Genomic DNA, 14,567 nt, shown 5'->3' on the forward strand with positions numbered 1-14,567 from the left:
GCGAACATGTCGTCCCGAGTTCATTTTTTCTGCCTTCTAATCTGGACCAGTCTCTGGGACAGAGTAGATAGGGGCCATGTTGAAACATTTCCACCTGCAGGAGGAGAAAAAGGGAGGGTAGTATTTTAAAATACATTTCAGAGAACAAAGGGGACACTCTTTCTCAGTGAAACAGGCAATTCATAGTACACAGCACATGTTCTTTCTGTACAATTTAGCATTTTGCCTCTTATACTGAAGTGCCTGCCACTTTGGTGTGAGTAAGCCATCACACACGGGCAACAGAATTCATCTTGCAGGCAGCCCAGGTTCTGCTGCTTCCACATTCATTTCAATGCTTTCAAACTGCTGGGCCCCTTTCCCATAGTAAGCGATGCCTGGCAGGTTTGCCATATAAAAGGAGGGCCTGCGGGCTCTCTGGGATGATTGCTTCACACAACACAACACCCACCGTGTGGCTCTGATGAGGCTCTGGGCAGGGATCAGCCCTTTAAACTAAACGCGAACAGCCCAACACGGCTGGGTTTCCCCCCTGCCCCCCACCGTGTCACTCTAATCAGGCTCTCACTCACCAGAAGTACTTTCTCCAGGGTCGTGGTCTGGGAGCCCGCCTTGGGTGTGGGGGGAGGCTTTTGGCTCCAGCGTTAAGAATAGTGCCTGGCTAGGTGGGAAAACTGATTCCCCCACTTGCCGCCTGTGCAGTCTCCTCCTCCTCCTCCTCTTCGTTCTCCAATGACTCATCCTCCTCTCTCCATGCAACTCCCCCCTTGCAGGTGTCCACAGACAGTGGTGGGGTAATGGTGGCGTCATCTCCCATAATTGCATGCAGCTCATAGTAGAAGCAGAATGGATGGGGCTGTGACCTAGAGTGACTGTTCGCCTCCCTGGCTTTTTGGTACACTTGCCCGAGCTCCTTGATTTTTGTACGACGCTGCTCTGTGTCCCTGCAGTAGCCTCTTTCCATCATGACCCTGGAGACTTTAGCGTACATATTTGCATTCCCTTTTTGGAATGTAGTTCTGCCATAACAGATTCATCTCCTCAACATGCAATGAGATCCAGTACCTCCTGTCTGGACCATGCTGGAGCTTGTCTGCGAATCCGGGACTGCATGGTTGCCTGTGATGATGGACTGTGCTGATGGTCACCTTGTGCTGATGGTGACCACACAGGAAATGAAATTCAAAAGTCACAGGGCTTTTCCTGTCCTTCTGGCTAGTGCATCGGAGTTGACAGTGTTGTCCAGAGCGGTCACATGGGAGCATTCTGGGATAGCTCCCGGAGGCCAATAACATCGAATCACATCCACAATACCTTTAACCCAGGATTGTGATCTCGATTTAAGCACGACTCCACTTGCCAAGGTGGAGTACAGAAATCGGATTAAAGAACCCTTTAAATAGAAAAAAACAGGTCGTGTGGACAGAATCTTCTTTTTTTTTTTTTAATTAAGTCGGCTAATTCCTAAATAACCAACTAGTGTAGAACAGGCCTAAGTCTGTGAGCTTTCAATCCAGCGTCCTAGCAAGCTGAGGCCAGGGCCACGTTGAAGCCCTGCTCAGAGATGGTGGCTGTCCAGGGATGACCTGAGTGTGCCCATCTATGTAGCAGGATGGGGCTGTTCTCTCTGTCCAAGCCATGGGGGAGCAACACCCACACCCCTCCATGAGGGAGAGGGGTCAGAGTTTCTGAATTGCACAGTGTTCTCCACTTCTGGCCGTCCCCTGGTGGAACCTGTGGCCTGACGTACTCAGCTGCCATCCCTGCCCCTTACATGATGATTTGACTCCAGTCATGCCTGGGAAGCATGAGGGGGCAGAGGACATCTTGGTCTAGCCCAGGCTGGGTTTGCCAGCCTCCTGCTGTGTCTGGCCTCTGCACTGATTAAGAGAGAGCTCTGATGCCCACGTCCCACTGCCATGATAATGCCAGCGTCATCCCCTTCCTGAGTCCCACAGTGCAAAGGAGTAGCATGTGGGTTCTGGGCCCAGCCACCAGGGGGCGCAGGGAGTGTTTCACACCTGTCCCTCCAGGGCAAACTGCACCTCATGCCATGTCCAAGCCAAGCAGGACCCTGAGCCCTGCTCCCTGGTGCCCTGGCACTTGTTCTGCCCACACACACATGCGCCTGGACCCTAAGATGTGGGCTGGCAAACAAGAGCATCCCTGGGATTCCTGGGAGGCTGGCTGGGCTGAGTCCTGCCCCGCTACACGCACACCCCAGGTCCCCTCGTCTCTGACCTCAGTTGGTTGCTGTCCCTGACAGGTTGTGACCCGCCTGATCCACTTGCTGAGCCAGAAGATCCTTGGGAATCTACAGCAGCTGTGCGGGCCCTTCACAGGTAGGGGCTTTGGGGGGGAGGGTTAAATTGCAACTTGCCCCAATGGGGGTGCAGCCTTTCAGAGTTACAGAGGCCCCGGCATGTTCTGCGGGGTCCTCTGTCCCTAGCCGTGGCTCCAGGCTGTGACTTCATCACCATGCAGGGGAGATGGCTTGCTGCTGGCATTTCCCTGCTTCTCCTCCCCCAGCCACAGTCAAGACCTGAAGTGCAAGTGGCAGACCTGCTGGGGACTGACCCACCCTGGGGATTAAAGCAGGGCTCCAGGGCTAGAAGCAGGAGCTGCTATGGCTGGAGCAGAGAGCCAGGCTCCCGGGGTGGGGTGGGAACTGGCTCCTCTCCTTGCGGGCCAGGCCAGCACTGATGCTGGACATCACAGGTCAGAGCTCCAGACCACGTCCCGCAGTTGCTCAGTTCATAGGGTTGCCACCCCTCCCGGTTTTGCCAGGAGTCTCACGGAATTGGGCTCTATCTCCCAGAGGCTACTGAAGCCAAACCAGGAGATTTTAGGCTGCTAAAAGTCTGGCGGCGCAGCAGGCTAAATCAGGCTCCCTACCTGCCTTGGCTCCGCACTGCTCCCGGAAGCGGCTGGCACATCCCTGTGGCCCCGGGGGGGGGGCAGGGGTCTCCACATGCTGCCCACGTCCCAAGGACTGACTTCGCAGCTGCTACTGGCCGGGAACTCTCGGTTGGTGGGTGTCTTACCCTCTGGGCCCCTCAGACGGTTGGTCACTCTGTCTTTCCCACAGGCTCCAGTCTTGGTGTGGCCTCCAGCTCAGAGCTAACCAACCCAGCCAGTAACCTGTCCACGGTGGCAGTGCTGCCAGTGTGTGACGATGTGCCCATGGCAGCCTTCACGCTGGAACTGGAGCATGCCCTCAATGCCATAGGTGAGTGAGGGCCAGAGGCTCGCTCTGCTCCTGGTCATGCTTGGGGTGCAGGCCCAGCGTGATGGTCCTGTTCACTCTTCCAGGTCCCACCCTGCTTCTGACCAGTGACATCATCCGAGCACGACTTGGTGCCTCAGCACTGGACAGGTAGGGGATTGGCACAGGCGGTAGGTGGACTGAAGGAGCTGGCTCCTAGTCCCTGATCTCTTTGTTCTCCATAAAAGGCCCCCCCACCATGTGGGGCCTGCAGGGCCATGCTATGGGGCTTGTGTCACTGGGGCACAGAGGGTGGGGTCTAGCTGGCTGATAGCAGGGCCCTCTCCAGGAGAGGGTGCAGCAGGGGATCCTTATTGGAGATGGGCTGGAACAGTGGGCGGGGGGTGGTGGGAAACATAGCCGGGGGCTGCTCATTAGGAGCTTGGAGCGGGGTGTCCTGCTGGTTGCTGGGAGGTAGCATGGGATCCCTGTTGGAAGTGGTGTGGCACGGGTCTCCAGGATCAGTGCTATGGCCCCAGCTTTGGAACAGTCCTGGGAGAACCCCTTCAGTTAGCCAGACCCCCTAGGGGTCTCACTCTTCCTCCAAGACAAACCCACACAGTTTCACTGCCTCCTTAGGCTGGACCTCTGGGCCTTCAGCACCTCTGCTTCACACTGGGAGCTCCACTCAACAAGTCCACCTGAGGCAGATACCTGAGGGAGACTTGTACAATCTCAGGGAGTAATGCTCCTCCTTCACCAGCATCCGCAGGGACACCCAGCCAGCGCTGTCACACTGAAGAGTTTATTAGTTGGCTGGAACACAGCAAAGAAAGTCCTTGGCTAGCACAGAGAAAGGGAAGTTACAGCAGAGTCCATCCTGGTCAGCACAGATCCCAGAGCTCTGTCCCTCTGATTGCTCTGTCCCAGTTTAGGTGTACCCTCAACTGATGCCTACAGCCCACACTTAACACCCCCATCTCCCCTCCACCAGTTCTCTGTCCTGGAACTGGGGAGATGCGGCTCAGCCCCCCTGCCAAGAGGGGAAGTCAATCTCTCTGGGTCGTTGATTGCTAGTGATCCGTGTCTGGGCAACTGGATTTGCCATTGTCTTCTCAAGAGCTAAAGCCCCAGAAAGCTAGGAGCTGTTCACACCTGTGTTTTTTAGCCTGGCCAGAGAGCAAACAGACCTTCCTCACACCCCACTAGCTATCAATGCAGCATATAGGGGAAACTCAGGCATACATAGGCTTCCATAAAAATATTACAAAAAACCTTCCACTTTGTCAGAGCGTGCAGCTGGGGAACTGCATGCTGGGAGCTTGGGGGAAGGGTCCCCATTAGCATCCGGGCATTAGGTAGAGGGAAGGAGGGGCTGCATGGTGGGAGCTCGGAAGAGGGCCAGAAGCAGGGGTTGGAGCAATGGGGTGGGGCAGGACAAAGCTGGAGGCTGCCTGCTGACATCCTCTCCCTGGCAGCATCCAAGAGTACCGGCTGTCAGGCTGGCTGGCGCAGCAGGAGGACATCCACCGCATTGTGCTGTACCAGACCGACTGCACACTGACGCCCTGGACTGTGCGCTGCATCCGCCAAGCTGACTGCATCCTCATTGTTGGGCTGGGGGACCAGGAGCCAACCCTAGGCAAGGTGAGGCTGGGGCCCTGTGTACAGTGACCGGGGGAACACTGCATCCCGAGCCCATGGAGGTGGCCAGCATGGTCTGGGATGCTGCATCGGCCTGTGGAGTGCAGCCTGGAAGCACCGTCGGGGCTCCCTTGTCCCCACTCTCAGATGACAGAGCTATTAGGGTCACTTTGTGAGCTGGACACAAGCAAACAATCTGTTTTGATCTGGCTTAGTGTAAATGTCAACATCTACAAGCAAAGACTGTAGGCCAGGGGTGGGCAAAGTTTTTGGCCCGAGGGCCACATCTGGGTATGGAAATTGTATGGCGGGCCCTGAATACTCATGAAATTGGGGGTTGGGGTGCAGGAGAGGCTGAGGGCTCCGACTGGGGGTGCGGGCTCTGGGGTGGGTCTAGAAATGAAGAGTTCAGGGTGCATTGAGGGGTCTCCGGCCTGAGGCAGAGGGTTGGAGCGTGGAGGAGAGTGAGGGCTCCAGCTGGGGATACAGGCTCTGGGGTGGGGCTGGGGATGAGGGGTTGGGGGTGCAGGAGATTGCACTGGGCTGGGACCAAGGGGTTCAGAAGACAAGAGGGGGATCAGGGCAGGGGTAGGGGTTGGGGCACAGGAGGGCGTCGGGTGCAGGCTCCAGATGGTGTTTACCTCAAGCAGCTCCCAGAAGCAGCGGCATGTCCCCACTCCAGCTCCTACACGGAGGCGCAGCCAGGCGGCTCAGTGCCCTGCCCCATCCACAGGCACCGCCCTGCAGCTCCCACTGGCTATGGTCAATGGGAGCTGCAGAACCCTTTGACTGACCCTATATATAGGATCTGTAGAGGGGACATTCTGCTGCTTCCGGAAGCTGCGCAGAGCCACAGGACGCATGGAGCGAGGCAAGCTCCTGGCTGGAGTGCTGGAGTGAGGCAAGCCTTGGACCCTGCTCCCTGGAATGAGCTTGAGGGCTGGATTAAAATGTCTGAAGCGCCAGATGTTGCCCCCGGGCCGTAGTTTGCCCACCCTTGCTGTAGGCCATGCTGACAAGGTGAGGGGCCCTGTCCTGGGAAGCAGGGACTCCTGAAAAAGACTTGGGGGTCGTGGTGGACAATCAGCTAAACATAAGCCCACAGCACAATGCTGTGGCCAGAAGGGCTAATGCGATCCTGGGATGTATAAGCAGGAGATTCTTGATTGGGAGGTTTAACCTCGTATCTGGCACTGGTTCAACTGCTGCTGGATTCCTGTGTCCAGCTCTGCTGCCTGCAATTCAGGAAGGATGTGGATAAACTGGAGAGAGGTCAGAGAAGAGCCATGAGATTAAAAGATTAGAAACTAGCCTTAGAGTCAAACTCACGGGGCTCTGTCTAGCATAACAAAGAGAGAGTTAAGGGGTGACTAGATCTCAGTTCCTACTTGGGGAACAGATATTTGCTACTGGGCTCATCAATCTAGCCGAGGAAGATCTAACATGATCCAGTGGCTGATAGTTTAAATCTACAGCCCTGCATGGATACAAAAATGTATATCCACATCCGATCCGTGGTCCGCAAAAATTGTCCTTGGATATCTGCATCTGTGAATGGGGATATCCACAGATATTCAGGGCTCTACTAACAGCTTCACAGGTTACCATGCAGCAGTGACACAGGACTGTGCCAAGTCCCCAATCCCCAACTGCCCCCTCTTCTCCCCAGAGACCTCCTGCCCCATCGATGGCTCTGTCCCTGCTACCCTCCTGCCTAGGGTTGCCAATTTTGGTTGGATATATTCCTGGAGATTTCATCATGACATAATCTTTAATTAAAGAGTAATCTTTAATTCCTGGAGACTCCAGGCCAATCCTCGAGGGTTGGCAACGCTGCATCCTGCCCTGCTCCAGGCACAGGCTACAATTCTGAGCCCTTGTGTGCAGCGCCATGTTCCCAGTGGCTCGGACAGTCCTATACAGCCACGGCAGGTCTAGCGCACGCAGACCCGGCCGGGACTGACAGGCTGCTCTCCTCGCAGCACCGCAGTTGCCGCCCGCTAATTTAAAGTACAACTAGCCCTCTTTCAAATGGCACTTGGCTCACTCCCTTCTGGGAGCTGTAGTTTATTTCCTCTGACCAAGCAAGCTGGGGACTACAACTCCCAGAATGCTCAGTATCATATGCTTGAGGGAGCTGATCAGGAGCCTGAGGGCTGGTGACAGCCCCTCTGTTCGAGTTAGAGTGTGCTGCAGAGCCCTGCACGGAGTCGTCATCTGTATCTGCATCCGAGCCATGAGCCAGAAAATGGTCCGTGGATATCCACATCCCCAGATATAAAGCGGGTATCTGCAGCTTTGCAGGGCTCTTCTTTAAAGCTAGACAAAGTCAGAGTGGAGATATACAGAGTGATTAACCACTGAAACAACTGACCAGTGGTCGCAGTGCATTCTCCGTCACTCATCATTTTAAACTCAAGATGGGATGTTGTCTAAAACAGTGGTTCTGAATCAGTGGCACGTGTATCGCTGGGGGTACACAGAGGTCTTCCCAGGGTACATCAACTCATCTAGATATGTGCCTAGTTTTACAACAGGCTACATAAAAAGCTCTAGTGAAGTCAGTGGAAACTAAAATTTCATACTGACAATGACTTGTTTATACCGCTCTATATACTCCACACTGAAATGTAAGTACTATATTTATATTTCAATTGACTGATTTATTTTATAATTGTATGGTAAAAATGAGGAAGGAAGCAATTTTTCAGTAATACTGTACTGTGACATTTTTGTATTTTTATGTCTGATTTTGTAAGCAAGTAGATTTGAAGTGAGATGAAACCTGGGGTACACAAGACAAATCAGACTCTTGAATGGGGTACAGTAGTCTGGAAAGGTTGAGAGCCACTGGTCTAAAAGATCTGCTCTAGGAATCCTTGGGGACAGTTCTCTAACCTGTGTCAGGCAAGAGGTCAGACTTGATGATCACAGTGGTCCTTTCTGGTGTGGGAATCTATGATCAGCTTCCACGTCTTTTCTGCAACTTCCCTCCAGACTCCTGCTGGGGAGGGCTGTGCGTAGGGTGACCAGATAGCAAATGTAAAAAATCGAGATGGGGGTGAGGGGTAATAGGTGCTTATATCAGAAAAAGCCCCCAAAATCGGGACTGTCCCTATAAAATCAGGACATCTGGTCACCCTAGCTGTGCATGCCATACAGGGGTAGGGGGCTCAGCCTGACTGGGGTGCTGTGAGCTGGGCTGCAGCGGCTCATGCTGGGAGGGTAGGGTGGAGGGGCGGGGGATTGCCCGCTGAGGGGGCTGTGCAGAGGCAGGGGACTGTGTATGTTATGCAGGGATGGAGGCTTTGGGGGGTGGGGAGGGCATCTGTGCATTGAGATGGGGCTGTGTGTGCTGTGCTGGGGCAGGGATTATTCCTCCAGGGAGCTGGCTCATTCTAGGGGCCCCTGTTCTGCCCTTGCAGCTGGAGCAGATGCTGGAGAACACAGCCGTGCGTGCCCTGAAGCAGCTGATTCTGCTGCACCGGGAGGATGGCCCCAGCCCTTCCCGCACCGTTGAGTGGCTCAACATGCGCAGCTGGTGCTCAGGACACCTTCACATCAAGTGCCCACGCCGTGTCTTCTCCCGCCGGAGCCCCAACAAGCTGGTACTGTCCCTCTCGTCCCCAGGACCCTTTGGGCTGGTGCAGCATGGTGCCACACATTGACGCTGTCTGTACTAAGGAAGATAAGACCCCATGGGGGTGGGCACAGAGCTGCTGTCTCAGAAAAGACCCCAAGGCCAGTCTGGTCCTTGTGGTGCCTCTGCTGCCTTCCATGGCATTAACTTGGACAGAGCCTGATGCCATCCTGGCATAGGTCTGTGATGGCATCAGACCTCTCTGGAGTGCAGGGTGCAGAGCCAGAGGGTTCCTTGTTATAAGGGGGTGGGAGGGTGCTGTGTGTGTGGGAAGGAGTTGATGTGGGGTGGGGAGTGGACTCTGGGGGTGCATGCATACTGTATGGGGTTGCTTTGGGGGGTGGCAGCCTGTCTGACTCTCACTCCTGGCCCTGCAGAGGGAGATGTACATGAAGGTCTTCGAGAAGGACGCTGACCGGCACAGCGACTTCTCCCGCCTAGCACGAGTCCTGACTGGCAACAGCATTGCCCTAGTGCTGGGAGGAGGAGGGGCCAGGTAGGGGCTCAGACAGGGCCTGGCTGGGGCACTGAATTCCCATGGCACTCCTTTGCACCCAGGCGCAAACCAGCCCCCAGTGGGGGGCCATAGGCACCTACAACCCCAGCTTTACAGTGGGCAGGGGGGACAAACCTGGGGATAGAACCCAAGAGTCCTGGCTCCCAGCCCGTGTCCCTACTGGTACACAAACACTGCCTCCAAATAAGGGCCATGGGAGTGGGGCTGGGACAGTGACCCTGCCGCCCACCATCCTGCCCAGAGCGGTGCATCCTGGAAGCACCATCGCAGACATCCTGGCTGCCTGGCCCATTGGAGGCATGGCAGCTGCGTGGCAGGTTGCAGAGTTCGGGGCCATGTGATGGCCCCTGGGGCAGGCTCCCTCCCTGCCATTGGGCTCTGACCCCTCCCTCCCCCACACAGGGGCTGCTCGCACATTGGGGTGATCAAGGCCATGGAGGAAGCCGGGATACCCATTGACCTGATCGGGGGCACATCCATTGGCTCCTTCATTGGGGCTCTCTATGCTGAAGAGCGCAGTGCTGTGCGCACCAAGCAGCGTGCCCGTGAATGGGCCAAGGTGAGAGGCAAGGCTTGCTGTGGGGTAGGGCAGATGCGGGATGGGTGTGCTGTGGGGCAGGGCCAGACTTGGGAGGGTGGGAGCAGGAGAACTCCCCAAACTAGCCCCTCCCAGAGCTGCCACCCCGTAACCCAGCCTTCCTCACAGCCGCTGGCAGCCAGGTCCAGGCACTGGGAGCTGGCCCTCACAACCAGCAAGTGCAATACAGAAGTCCCAGCCTGCACTGGGTCTGATCAGTCTGTCTAAGAGGACCTATAGAACCTCCAGGCTCTCTCTGCTGCAGGCATCTCTGCCCCCTGCACATGCTATGCAGCTCTGTCCTGTGGGTTCAGAGGCAAAACCCCTGCAAGCTGTGGGGGTTTGTCCTCCCTTTGGCCCTGGGATGTCTGCTTGGCTTGGAGCAGAGAGCCCCATGGTGTGCCTCAGCATTGTGCTGCTAGGCACAACAGCCTCTGTTGCACATGCAGCAGGCTAGGGCAGCAGGGGATTCCGGTGAGAATTGCAGGCTCCCCAGTAACAACCCGTCATGCTAGTTGGCATACAGTGCTTTGGCTGGAGGACATGCCACACCTCCACCAGCGATTCCGGGACTGGCATGCCAAGTGGCAGGGCTGTGCCAGGGCACCATCTTGCTTCAGTGGGTGAGTCTCTTGTGAGCTTCAGGCTCCCTGCCATCTCCTTGACATTCCTCCCCGCTTGTCGCCATGAGCCTGGACTCAGAACGCTGCCTGTGCTGGGCTGTGCCACCCACGTAGTGACCCCTCACCCTCCTCCTGCAGAGCATGAACTCCGTGTTTGAGACGGTCCTGGACCTCACCTACCCCATCACCTCCATGTTCTCCGGCTCGGCCTTCAACACTAGCATCAACAAGGTCTTCCAGGATAAGCAGATTGAGGTAGGTGGGTCCAGGAAGCTGGGCAGGGTCCTGGTGCAGAACACTCAAAGTAGCCTCTTGCTGGGCAGCCCTGATCAATTCTTCCTGCTGGCAGCTGTGTTCCCTGGAGCCTGGCTTTGTCCAAGGGGGGTGGTGCCTTGCACAGCCCCCACAGCAGCATCCTGCGCTGTAACATGTCTCTGATTAGCCCTTTGTGCTCCTGCAGGATCTGTGGCTCCCCTACTTCAACGTGACGACAGACATCACAGCCTCGGCCATGCGGGTCCACAAGGACGGTAAGCGCCTGCATCTCACACTCACGGTGTGTCCCGGGCTGCACCAGGTGCATGGTGCCCTGGCTGTTGGGGCCCAAATCCTCAGCATCCTGCTCATGTGAGGGCCCAAGGCCAGAGGCCTCTCCCTGCCGCCCCCCCCCCCCCACGCACCCACCCACTTTTTGGTGCGAAGCATGTGGGGTAGAGCCTGGTTGGTTGCTGAGAGTAACAGGCCTCATTGGCCTGTCTCAGCCCCTGCTGGCTCTCTCCAAAGAGCCCTGCTGTGTATGTGCTGGATGGGTCCACGTGGCCACGCCAGGCCTGGGCTCAGCTTCAGTCAGAGCTGGCATCTCTATGCTATTTCGGGAGATTTTTTTTTTCCAACCTGACATAATGTCATTTTCTTAAAATAGCCTATTAAAATCTCCTTGATTGCTTTCAATAGTCACCGGAAGTTCGATGCTGGTTCCAGGAGACTCCAGGCCAAACCTGGAGGGTTGGCAACCCCAGCTGAGCAGTGCTGCCCCTCAGGCACTGAGCTGATGTCTCTAAGGACAGGAATTGCCTGCTGTAGAGAGTGCCCCCTATCCCCCAGGGAGCAGTGCTTGTAACCCCTAGCCCACATCAGCTGGCATGGGTCACCCCACTGCCAAGCCATCCACTAACACAGCGAGGGACTGGGCTGGGCATGGTCATCTCGATGTCTTTGCGCTTGCCCCCTTTGCTCCCACACCTGGCAGGGCCCCTCAGCATCCTGCCCTGCAGCGAAGGATAGTGTTAGAGGAAAGGGCTGAAAGAAGGGCAGGGGTTGTCAGGGCAGGGCCCCAGAGGTCTAATTAGGAGTGATGGGCTGAAATAAAGGTCTCCATCCCTGCGAGAGAGCCAGGGCAGAAGCTGCCGTTGATGGCACAGGGAGCGCTAGGGCTTTGCTGCCAGGGCTGTGCTAGAGGCAAAGCCAGGCTCTGGGAAACCCCCTGTAGGGTGCACTCTGCCTGAATTGACGGGCCAAACACAAGGGCTGGGGGCTTCCCCTACCCATGGCTCTGCCCTGGGCAGCAGGAGCTGCTGGCTCTCCTTAATCACCTGGCCTCAGGGCCCAGAATCTCCAAACAGCCAGACACCATTCCTGTCTTTCTGGGGGCAGCAAAGGCCAGCCTGGGCCAGCAGAACCCAGGCCCAAGAGCTGCTGACGCTGCTCCTGGTCAGAGTTGGGGCCCCACAGCGAGGCCCTCCCGCCCATCCCCACACTCCACTGCCCACTTGGTCACTGTCTGGCTCCTCCCCCATTCCCTGCTTGTAACACTTCTGCTACTCACTAACCCCTGGTAACACCCCCACTCCTGACTGTGTGGGGAGAACACAAGATGGGGCTATGGGACACACTAACCTTGCTGGCCCCTGCCCCTCATGCCTGGCCTGAGCAGCCCTCTTGTTATCTTACACCCTCATTGGGCCAGCTGGATGGCATGTTAGCAGCAGCAGCTGCTCTGGGTCATTGGGGGGAGTTGTGGCAGCATTCTGCCCTTACACTTGTGTGGTCGTGGTGGTTGGGAGCTCTGGGTGGAGGAGAGGGCGTGCTGTGGGGGTGAGTGGGTGGGTGTGTGGTGAGGTTTGGGCTGAGGTAGACAAGGGGCAATGTTTTGTCCTTGCACTCAGGTGATGGTGGTTGGAGGCTCTTGGGGGAGGCAGCTAGAGGGGGGTGCATGTGGTGGAGCTGGGGCGCACAAGGGGTAGCGTTCTGTCCTTGCACTTATGTGGTGGTGGTTGGGGGATCCCAGGAGAGGTAGGGGGGGGGGTGCTGCTGGTTCAAACTCAGTCTCTGCCCTTGGTCCTCATCTTATGCCTCATCTGTCACAGGCGCCTGATCTCACCTGGGACATTGATCCTTCCATGCCTGTCCACGGGGCGCTCCAGCAGCTGTAACTGCCTGGCTCTCACTCTGCCTGCTTGTCTGTCCTAACGCCAACTAACCCGCACTCATCCCTAACTCACTGAGCCTGGGGAACAGGGACAGGGAGATGGGTTAGGGAGGGGCAAGGCTGGCTCTGCTGTGTGTCTGTGTGAGTGCTCTCTTCCTGGGGAGATGCCAGGGGAAGACCTCCCCCCTACCAAGACCCTGCTGTCCTACCCAGGGCTCCTCAGCTGGCATCCAGAGCCATCAGCCGAAGCCCTTCCCCCAAAGCCCATGGAATGGGGCTCTGCCTCCTGCAATGATTGGGACTCCCTGCACCACCATCTCAGCATGTGCCTCAATCTCCTCCTGGACCCGCAGTGCCCAGCCTGTGCTGCTGCCTCCGGCCCTGGATAGTTCTGTCCTGGCATCTGTGTCCCCTGGGCTTGCCCCACTCGCCCTGTGTCTGATGTTCTGGCCATGCTGGCTGGGTTACTGCAAGGTTACAGGAGAGCACTCTGCTGGGTTTCCAGCTCTGAGCCGTGGCAGCCCATTGCCAGGAGAGCTTGGCCCAACCCCACCGTCTTGGGCCCTCCCATTGCAGTAGGGCACTCCTACCACCCATCCAGTCTGTGCCTGTTGCTGGGCAGCTTGTTGCTGGGCAGCCTTCTGCCAGCTCCCCACCAGGCTGCTGTAAGAGCACCTAGCTGCTGGATGCCTAGGGTCTGAGCCCTCAACTTGGGCTCCTTTAGGCATTCTTTTGGGGTGCTCCCATCTATCTAGCCCCTTCTCCTGAGTGCACTGTGACTACATAGCCCTTCACCAGCCCCGAGCTTAATGCTGACCCCTCAGATTCCCCAGTAACTTAAATACCCTCTCCCAAGTCCCTCCGAAAAGGTGAGCTGCTGGGTCCCCTCTTCCAGGGTCCTGGGCTGGGTGTAGCATAGAGCACAGGCCCTCTGCACAGCTGTGTGATACGATTGCTCTTTACCTAAGTATGAGAAACACCCCGAGGATACAGATATAGAAAACACCACCCTCTTGAGCACAGGTTCACTCACTTGCTCTCGCGTCCCAGGCAGTCGTTGGGGGCACCAGGGAGGCAGGGTCCCCTCTCCGAATCTGGCTCCCTCAGCAGCTTCCCTTACCTTGAGCTGTTGAAAAAGGGGCTGAAGACCTGCAGAGGCTGACCAGGGAGTTACCTGGCAGGGGCTGGAAGCAGCTTTACCAGAATCTCCGGTAAAGCTGCTTCCAGCCCCTGCCAGGCAACTCCCTGGTCAGCCTCTCCAGGTGACCAGAATCCTCCCTCGTGGTGTTGCCAAGCAAACCAGTTTCTGGGGGACGGGGTTGGGGTCGAGGAGCCAGGGTTTTGGCTGGGTGTTTTATAGCCCAGCGAAGGCTCAGGCCAGTTAACAACCCTCTGTGCTCAGCTCTGCACCACTGCCCTGCTGGAATGTCAGCCCAACAGGCAGTGAAGAGCTCTGTCTACGGTGGAGGCTGCAGGCTGAGGCAAAATCGTGCAAAGAGCTCCTGACAGCCAACTGCATTCATAGTCTGCACAGCCTCATTCTCTAGCTGGCCTGGCCCCAGGGGTCCAGCAGCCTCCTGAGTGCTGGTCACAACATGCCCATGTGCCTGTTACTGGGGAGCCTTCTGACAGCAAGCACACAGCAGCGTCTTGTTGGGCCAGGGCCTGGCACTTCCCCATGGCAGGGAGAGCCAGCAGGGCATTGGGGTAGGTAGAATAGCCCAGCCCAGTTGTCAGTGTAGCCACCACTGGCTGGAGTGGGCTGAGGGGGATGGGTGTTCAGGGAATTGGTCCCTCCTCTGGTGGTGGTGGTGGGGCGTGGATTTCTGGGTATGTCACAAGGGCCTGTCCCTGTATTTGGCAGGGGACACCTGTTCCCACACCCAGCCTGACTCCTAGCACAGACTGCCCCGTGTCTGCCAGGCTGGAGAGA

The 14,567-nt window shown here is 56.8% G+C and overlaps 1 protein-coding gene across 16 annotated transcripts in view; it reads left to right on the forward strand.

Annotated features, from left to right (window-relative positions):
* The window catches only part of PNPLA6 (patatin like domain 6, lysophospholipase), a 66,852-nt gene that overhangs the window by 43,489 nt on the left and 8,796 nt on the right, over positions 1 to 14,567 (forward strand). For 15 of the 16 annotated variants that reach the window (XM_032768381.2, XM_032768383.2, XM_032768388.2 and 12 more), the window contains 9 exons: positions 2,267 to 2,342; positions 3,089 to 3,229; positions 3,313 to 3,376; positions 4,684 to 4,852; positions 8,275 to 8,457; positions 8,867 to 8,985; positions 9,409 to 9,565; positions 10,345 to 10,461; positions 10,667 to 10,736. In XM_032768381.2, coding sequence (XP_032624272.1) covers positions 2,267 to 2,342; positions 3,089 to 3,229; positions 3,313 to 3,376; positions 4,684 to 4,852; positions 8,275 to 8,457; positions 8,867 to 8,985; positions 9,409 to 9,565; positions 10,345 to 10,461; positions 10,667 to 10,736 — 1,096 coding nt within the window. Of the gene's footprint in view, positions 1 to 2,266; positions 2,343 to 3,088; positions 3,230 to 3,312; positions 3,377 to 4,683; positions 4,853 to 8,274; positions 8,458 to 8,866; positions 8,986 to 9,408; positions 9,566 to 10,344; positions 10,462 to 10,666; positions 10,737 to 11,160; positions 13,259 to 14,567 lie in introns of those variants that run through there. The other variant, XM_075061046.1, reaches the window with a different exon arrangement.

The sequence above is a fragment of the Chelonoidis abingdonii genome, chromosome 26 (assembly GCF_003597395.2).
Source record: "Chelonoidis abingdonii isolate Lonesome George chromosome 26, CheloAbing_2.0, whole genome shotgun sequence".
NCBI classification, from domain to species: Eukaryota; Metazoa; Chordata; order Testudines; family Testudinidae; genus Chelonoidis; species Chelonoidis abingdonii.